This window comes from Triplophysa rosa, linkage group LG4 (assembly GCF_024868665.1).
Source record: "Triplophysa rosa linkage group LG4, Trosa_1v2, whole genome shotgun sequence".
In the NCBI taxonomy this organism is placed as follows: Eukaryota; Metazoa; Chordata; class Actinopteri; order Cypriniformes; family Nemacheilidae; genus Triplophysa; species Triplophysa rosa.
The window spans coordinates 31177654-31186523 of NC_079893.1; the positions used below are offsets into that span (position 1 = coordinate 31177654).

At 36.7% G+C, this 8870-nt stretch overlaps 2 protein-coding genes across 3 annotated transcripts; both read right to left on the reverse strand.

Annotated features, from left to right (window-relative positions):
* Positions 1–2200: 2200 nt before the first annotated feature.
* On the reverse strand, positions 2201–4115 carry LOC130553342 (CMRF35-like molecule 3). Of its 2 annotated transcripts, XM_057332250.1 has the most exons (6): positions 3901–4115; positions 3468–3803; positions 3131–3262; positions 2941–3048; positions 2739–2791; positions 2201–2641 (listed from the first exon to the last, which is right to left on the reverse strand). In XM_057332250.1, the coding sequence occupies exons 1-6, from the start codon at positions 3959–3961 to the stop codon at positions 2351–2353; spliced, it is 981 nt and encodes a 326-aa protein (XP_057188233.1). In that variant the 5' UTR covers positions 3962–4115; the 3' UTR covers positions 2201–2350. The 2 variants fall into 2 exon arrangements, with proteins under 2 accessions (XP_057188233.1, XP_057188234.1); XM_057332251.1 differs by lacking the exon at positions 3131–3262.
* A 2786-nt stretch (positions 4116–6901) lies between these two features.
* Positions 6902–8858, reverse strand: LOC130553555 (uncharacterized). Its single transcript, XM_057332591.1, has 6 exons — positions 8580–8858; positions 8404–8484; positions 7974–8042; positions 7442–7540; positions 7329–7363; positions 6902–7240 (listed from the first exon to the last, which is right to left on the reverse strand). The coding sequence occupies exons 1-6, from the start codon at positions 8716–8718 to the stop codon at positions 6902–6904; spliced, it is 762 nt and encodes a 253-aa protein (XP_057188574.1). The 5' UTR covers positions 8719–8858.
* Between the last annotated feature and the right edge of the window lie 12 nt (positions 8859–8870).

Here is an 8870-nt window from a genome sequence, read left to right on the forward strand (position 1 = left end):
TTAAGAATAAAATGAAATATGAGGCAAAACGCAATGCTTTATTATAAAGTGTAAGAAGTTTGTACAATAGAAAATATAACAAGCAAATAATTTAGTCGTTACTGTACGACATTAAATCAAAAGTGAAACTTAACTTTGCCATCAGTTAAACGATTTGCTCAGAAAACAATAAGAGATCTATAAGACCAAGGATTGCCTGTTAGATATACCCAAAATTAATTATATCTCATGTTTAACCCCTGCAAAGACATCAGAGAGTCAGAAACGCTTGACGGGGTGAGTCTGCGTTGGAGGGTACCGCTCGGTGATTGCCTGGAGCTCAGATCTCCGAAGATTTGAACTTTAAACAGATACATTTTGGCCTAAACAACTCTTATAACTACACGTTGTGACAAAATAAGTGTAATATTATAAGCATTTAGCTGTTTTACTGCTCCACTGCCGTTGCTGCACAATGCATATCGGGAAATATATAGCGTCATAAGTCCACACAAGTGCATCCTGGATAAAAGGGGCGGATCAAGGACACATCCGGGTGTTTTATCTGGCTCTCACTAAATCCTTGGTAGACCATCTAAACTACATTTGATTGTTAAAATCTCCTAAAAAACACTGTTGCGTGATGACGTCAGACTCGAAACACCAAGGATTACTCTGAGTAAGGTTAGGGTTAGGGTAAAGGTTTCGTAAGACTTGAAACACCTAGATGTGAACTTTGAATTGGAACAGTATACTGATGATGTTTCACAAGGTGACTGGTGTTTGGTGGAGATGGTGGGGATCACCAGCAGTGTGAAAGTCAACATCATCTTCATTCTTCTCTCATATTCAATCGGCATCTCAGGTATTTGTACATTCAGTTCTTCTTGAACTCTCTAACAAGCGTCTGAAGCTCTTTCAGACTGTCAGTGTGTTTTACAGCTGCTGAAAGTGACAAACAAGCCCATTTTCTCTTCTTCTGTATCCGAGCGAATGAGAGAGACTGTTGTTTTCTTAGTTATTTCAGCAGGTTTTATCTCAAAATACATGAATTGTTTTGTATAAAAATAAAGTCATAAGGATACTGACCTTAGGTGGACATGTGCAAACAAGCAGAGGTTTCCGTGGTAACGGTATTGAGTAATGTTAGGGATTTAATTTAATGGGGTCTTAAAGTACTTGTGAAGTCACGATCAACTTGAGATGAAATGTCACACGAGAAAAATCGAGGGCTGCAAATTTCATGCATCTAGGGAAAAAAAGACTTTTCACACAGAAATGGAGCTGACAGCAGATTGACAGAGGGGAGGAGTTAACAGATATTCTGCCCAGAACGTTAAACTGACGTCATCCGAAAAGAATGATGAAAGATTACAATACTGAAACATCTTTGTGGAATGACTAATGAACTGTTCCCCACAAAACTAGTCATGCGCCCTAACACAGTAAATATGGTCAATTTGGATTTCATGGGCACTTTAATAAACATTATAATCCAAACATCATATTCATATGAAGACAAAATTAAGACTTAATTTACACATAAATACGATTTAATATCAACTAAAACTCTATAGATGGTTTTACCAGCAACAACATAAACAAACTTTACTGCGCACGTGTGCTTTTGTGACCCAAACTTAATTTCAGGCACACATCTGCAGATTATTTCTAGCAAAAGAAATAACAAGTAAATTACATTACATTAGTTTACATTAAAACTATAGCCGTTTTATTTTAGGTTACTAGTAGAAGAACCAATAGTTGGCTAAACTTATATGTGACAAAGTTACATGACCCATTTAACAAATTGTTTATTAATACCATTAATATTTTAAAAATTCAACAAATTGTAGATTAATATACAATAAAATATTCATATAAATATATTAATATCAATTAAATATCATGTAAATTGTTAAACTAGCCACTAGTCAGACCGATGAGCAAACACAGACCAGAAGTTGACTTTGGGCCAGGCGTGTACATCTATGAATGCATCTGTATAATTAGATTTTGGCACAAACGTTATCTAAATAACTTTTCATATAGTTTAACATAAAGAGAAAGAAACAATTAGGATAAATCACAGTTAATTCTAAAGCTAAAAAATAAAGTGCACCAAAAAGAATAAAAAACAATTTACAGAATCATTGACAAAGTCATCTGAACAGAAAACAGCAGCCAAAAAACAAGGAAACTATGTTGAAGCTCAGTGGTGTCCTCTAGTGGTGACTGCAGTGATGTGAATGTGACTACAGGAGACACGTGACTACAGGAGAGCCAATAGAATTACTAGAATATGTTTGTTGTGTTCATTTTCTGACTCAAATAGACAGTCCTCTCTGTATTTCTGGACACGACCTGTGCGCTATTGAACAGTAGCATAGACAGTGTTAGGAGCATCAGAGAGGATTGTGGGTAATTGTACAGTATCATAAACAGTTTTACAAGCATCAGAGCCATTTGTGGGAAATTGGGGAGTAGCATAAAAAATGTTCAGAGTATCACAGGGGATTGTGGGTAATTGAACCGTATGGTAAACAGTGTGCGGGGCATCAGAGGGGATTGTGGGTAATGGTGTAGTATTGCAGTCTGTGATGGTTCCTGTCAGACGTCTGATGTCTTTAATCTCCTCGTAACCAAGAGTGATTTCAGTAACCTGAGGAGAGAGAGAGAGAGAGAGAGAGAGAGAAATGAGATGCAGCTCCAGAGGTCATTCAGGTCAACAATCATCCAATCAGATTTAATTTACGCACCGATTCATAGATTCCTGGTCCTGAATGAGACATTTTACCGTCTGAATCAGCATCTGTTTAAAACACAAAATAACAAATCTCACATTCACAAGACATCACCCGTTTTTGCCAGCAGAGGGAAACATCTTCTAAATCAACCTGAGACATTACTGTGATCATGTTTTAAAAGGATCGAATTAAAACAAAGTGAAAGAGTTTTAACCTTGAGCTGAACATCTCCTGCAGTAAAGCAGAATGAATAACAGCAGTCCAGTGAAGATCAGAAGCACAAGCACACACACAATGATGATGATGACGATCACAGACGAGTCTGAAAACACAAATGAATCATCAGAAATCTCAATCTGATCTCTCTCATGTGTGGAAACTAATGTGTAAACGAATCCGATTACGGCTCAAGATATCAGAAGAAGCAGATGGAGAATCAGACGCTGATGGCCGGGTGTTTAGTGTAGTAGATAAAGTTTCAATTGTTGAAGATGGTGGTGGTGTTGATGGATGTGTGTTTTCTTCAAAGCTTTGCTCTAAAAAATGAGGAATAAACTGTGATAGTTTGAGGGCTATAACAAAGTAAAAATGCCCCACAGTCTCATCGCTGCTGCACATGACAAATTCTGAATCAACATAAGTTTGAGTTTAATAAACCTGGACATTATAAACAACTTGTTGTGTTTGAAGACATCATTGCTTCTGTTCCAACTATGCGTTGCTTGTGTCGGGATTACTCACCTTCTCTAACAGTCAGCTTCACTTCGGTGTAGATATCCTTCCTGTAATCTATATCAACTGCACACTGGTATGTGTCTGAATCATGTTCATTCAGATCAGTGATGGTGACATTGAAGACTGATGCTGTTGTGTCATCATACAGAGAGAATCTTTCACTCTCAACCCATTCATCTTTAACATCAGTCCTGATGACGTCAGAACACCATCCAGGCCTTGGTATAACTGGCTTCTGACCTTTACAAAAATATTTCTCATTTCTTGTATATCCTCTGTCATATGGACATGTGATGGTGACTGCTCCTCCTGTATATCCCGTCACACTGAAGCTCAGAGCTCCTGACAGAACAAAGAGTTGAAGATTCATGATTCATCTCTGAAGATAATGTCAGTTTATGAGCTGAAGTTAAAGACGTTTGAACTTCTGTCATCTTACCAGGAATCATCAGCAGTGTGAAAGTCAACATCATCTTCATTCTTCTCTCGTATTCAATCATCTTCTCTGGTATCTGTACATTCAGTTCTTCTTTGTTTCTCTTGAAGTATCTGAAGCTCTGTTTAACGTCATGATTTATATCAGATGATAAGTTCCTCTTCCAAGTGCTTTACATTCACAGTTATATAAGTCAGCAAACATTAACACTTCCCATTCTCAGGCCACGGTTCTCTACACAACATGCAAATGAACGAGCTATGAGGTCTGCAGACCAAGACCATAAAACACATCCACACTGTACAGAACGAAATCAAGTATGAATTATAGAGTCTGACAGCATGAAACAAATGAAATCACTTGAACTTACAAGTTCTGGATGTTTCTCGATTCAGAAAGCTACAATAATGATATTTAAGTCCTCTGTTCAGACAAGTTTACTTCAGATGAAAGCTTATTGGCTCATTTTATTTATGTGTTGATGGACACGCTGTTCACATTCTTAAAACGTTTTTGTATTTGTTTAAATTTGTTTCTATGTCTCTCTGAATGTCATCGGCTTCCTGTTTCCTGTTATTCCTGTCTGATGTATTATAGTGTAAATGTGCCTGTCGTTGACCTAAAATGAAAATGTGTCTTTATGCAAATTATATTGAGCAGGAAAACTGATAAGATACGAGATGCTCCCTGCATTTGAAATCAATAAACACAACACGCAGATTTCTCTCTCTCTCTCTCTCTCTTCTGCATTGTGTGCATTTTACAGAATGGTTCTATTTCACATTTATTTCAAATCAAAAAGAAGACTTCCAAAATGAGATAACTGCAGTTTGATTGATATTAATTGGAATGCACAATAAAAAACGGAGTTATCTCATTTGGGAACCAAACTCTTAATTTGTTCTTAACAGTTTTATTAACTATAGATGGGTTTAAAGGGTTTTTTAAGTCATTCTTTTTAAGATTTTGGAGCGTATATTTTTTGGTCTAAATAACATCTTCACGCTAAAGGTAAACATTTAAAACATGCAATTCATTTCACAAGACATTATCAGTTTAGTTTCCTGGTAAAATATGAATTCAACAAGGACATGAGATCGCATCAGATTATTTTCCTGTGATTTTATTCATATATTTCATTGATCACAGAATACATCTGACCTTCAGTTTTTAAATCTTGCTGGTGTTTTACTTTAGCATACAAACATTCTGTTGTTTTATTCACTGTCGCTTCAGGCGACTCTAAATTGGCATAATAATCACATTCTGTGTCTGTCACCTGATTGGCTGAATGGGTGTGACTGAGCTTTAAATCAGACTGCTGATTGGTTACTCTGGCATAAACACTAAGGGTTGTTGGGATGTTGGTGAGGTGTGATGCAGACATTTGATTGGACAACATTGTGGTGACGTCAGGTGATGCAGGGTGGCTTTCTGGCATCTCTTCATACATTCGGTCATTCTGAAAAACAACATGTCAGTCAATAACTTAATGAACAACAATGCAACGTTCATATCTAAAGTTTTACAGGAAATATCTGAACGCCCACCTCTATATTTTGATGCTCACTTTGCTGATGTAAAGCTGATGAGGGAAAAAACTGAATAGTCATAAAACAAACTAAAAATGAAGAAGCATCAAAAAAGAAGATTTCTTTGTTACCTGTTCTAAATGTCTTTCTTTTCATTTTCAGGAGGAGGAAGGATCCAGAACACAGAACCAACAGAACCACAACCAGACCGACAGTAATAGAAGTAAAGTCTGTACACGACAGCGAACACCATAAATATCTTTCACAGTATGTTAGAGTTCCTCTACAGCGGGTTACAAAACACACAACGATAATTCCCTCAAAAACCAAAGTGAAACTGTTCTGGTGAANCCAGGAATCATCAGCAGTGTGAAAGTCAACATCATCTTCATTCTTCTCTCGTATTCAATCATCTTCTCTGGTATCTGTACATTCAGTTCTTCTTTGTTTCTCTTGAAGTATCTGAAGCTCTGTTTAACGTCATGATTTATATCAGATGATAAGTTCCTCTTCCAAGTGCTTTACATTCACAGTTATATAAGTCAGCAAACATTAACACTTCCCATTCTCAGGCCACGGTTCTCTACACAACATGCAAATGAACGAGCTATGAGGTCTGCAGACCAAGACCATAAAACACATCCACACTGTACAGAACGAAATCAAGTATGAATTATAGAGTCTGACAGCATGAAACAAATGAAATCACTTGAACTTACAAGTTCTGGATGTTTCTCGATTCAGAAAGCTACAATAATGATATTTAAGTCCTCTGTTCAGACAAGTTTACTTCAGATGAAAGCTTATTGGCTCATTTTATTTATGTGTTGATGGACACGCTGTTCACATTCTTAAAACGTTTTTGTATTTGTTTAAATTTGTTTCTATGTCTCTCTGAATGTCATCGGCTTCCTGTTTCCTGTTATTCCTGTCTGATGTATTATAGTGTAAATGTGCCTGTCGTTGACCTAAAATGAAAATGTGTCTTTATGCAAATTATATTGAGCAGGAAAACTGATAAGATACGAGATGCTCCCTGCATTTGAAATCAATAAACACAACACGCAGATTTCTCTCTCTCTCTCTCTCTCTTCTGCATTGTGTGCATTTTACAGAATGGTTCTATTTCACATTTATTTCAAATCAAAAAGAAGACTTCCAAAATGAGATAACTGCAGTTTGATTGATATTAATTGGAATGCACAATAAAAAACGGAGTTATCTCATTTGGGAACCAAACTCTTAATTTGTTCTTAACAGTTTTATTAACTATAGATGGGTTTAAAGGGTTTTTTAAGTCATTCTTTTTAAGATTTTGGAGCGTATATTTTTTGGTCTAAATAACATCTTCACGCTAAAGGTAAACATTTAAAACATGCAATTCATTTCACAAGACATTATCAGTTTAGTTTCCTGGTAAAATATGAATTCAACAAGGACATGAGATCGCATCAGATTATTTTCCTGTGATTTTATTCATATATTTCATTGATCACAGAATACATCTGACCTTCAGTTTTTAAATCTTGCTGGTGTTTTACTTTAGCATACAAACATTCTGTTGTTTTATTCACTGTCGCTTCAGGCGACTCTAAATTGGCATAATAATCACATTCTGTGTCTGTCACCTGATTGGCTGAATGGGTGTGACTGAGCTTTAAATCAGACTGCTGATTGGTTACTCTGGCATAAACACTAAGGGTTGTTGGGATGTTGGTGAGGTGTGATGCAGACATTTGATTGGACAACATTGTGGTGACGTCAGGTGATGCAGGGTGGCTTTCTGGCATCTCTTCATACATTCGGTCATTCTGAAAAACAACATGTCAGTCAATAACTTAATGAACAACAATGCAACGTTCATATCTAAAGTTTTACAGGAAATATCTGAACGCCCACCTCTATATTTTGATGCTCACTTTGCTGATGTAAAGCTGATGAGGGAAAAAACTGAATAGTCATAAAACAAACTAAAAATGAAGAAGCATCAAAAAAGAAGATTTCTTTGTTACCTGTTCTAAATGTCTTTCTTTTCATTTTCAGGAGGAGGAAGGATCCAGAACACAGAACCAACAGAACCACAACCAGACCGACAGTAATAGAAGTAAAGTCTGTACACGACAGCGAACACCATAAATATCTTTCACAGTATGTTAGAGTTCCTCTACAGCGGGTTACAAAACACACAACGATAATTCCCTCAAAAACCAAAGTGAAACTGTTCTGGTGAACCTCAAGTGCTCAATAGAAAGAGATGTTTGGAGGACTTGTGTTGGTTTATAACCCAGTTTCAGAATACATGTGGTGTAGAAATCACTTTGAATCAGCGTGTCTCCAGGAATGTTCAAAGCAAACATGAAAACACCAAACATCACTTCATGCTTGTAAATGTGAATATCTATACGTTTAAATAAATGTCAACATTTTGCAAAAGAGCTGACACGAAAATAGTTACACAGACAAAAGTAAATTCCTACACTTCCACCAGTTTCTAAATCATGTGATCAAGATGACCGTTGCATTATGGGTAATGTTGTGTCTCACCAGAGTCCTGAGAGAGCGGGCCTGCAGTATTTCCTCTACTTGTTCTTTCACTTCCTGTTTGGTGCGACACTGACACAAAACACAGAGAACATTTGATGGTACACAACACACACCCAGATGACAAACATTTCTGTATTATTATTGTTTTAATACTTGATAACATAAATAAGTCCACAGTATTTCCCTTTTTTCACTATACTGAGATAATATCACGAAACACAATTTATTAGGTTCATTTTTAACTACTTTTTCTTATGCTAGTTTATCACTCTAATAGTATGCTAATAAACGGACACTAGATGAATACAAGTGGAAAAAACATGAGTTATATACTAACTATTCATGTTTTAAATAAAGTTATCATTAGGAATTCTGTCTACATACAACACAGTAACTTCACATTAACATATAGAAATTATGTGTTCTGTACCTGTGGATGTGCAGTCAGTGGTGGTGTCTATAGATGGAGATGGTGATGGGGTTTGTTTTCTGGGGGCAGATATGAAGAGCACTGGAGCAGATAAACAGAGAGGACACAGATGAGAAAGTTTTACTGTGTAAGTAGTTGATGAACCACATGGTTGAGTAAAATGAAGCATCACACACCTTTATTCACCTTGAGAAGAACTTGATTAAAGTATCGACTCATCATACACCAAGCTTCACAGCCGTATGGCCCGGCATCTGCCATGATCAAGTTTCTGATGGTCACTGTGAATGTTCTGGTTTTCTTGTCGTCCTGCATTGAGAATCGGTCGTTGACGGTCTTCTCTCCGCTGGACAGTATAGTGACACTGTCTTTGTAAACGCCTTTGTAGAAATACTTGCCACATTCTTCATATCCTTGTGAATACGGACACTTGATTTGAACTTCAGCTCCTTCATTTCCAGTCACTG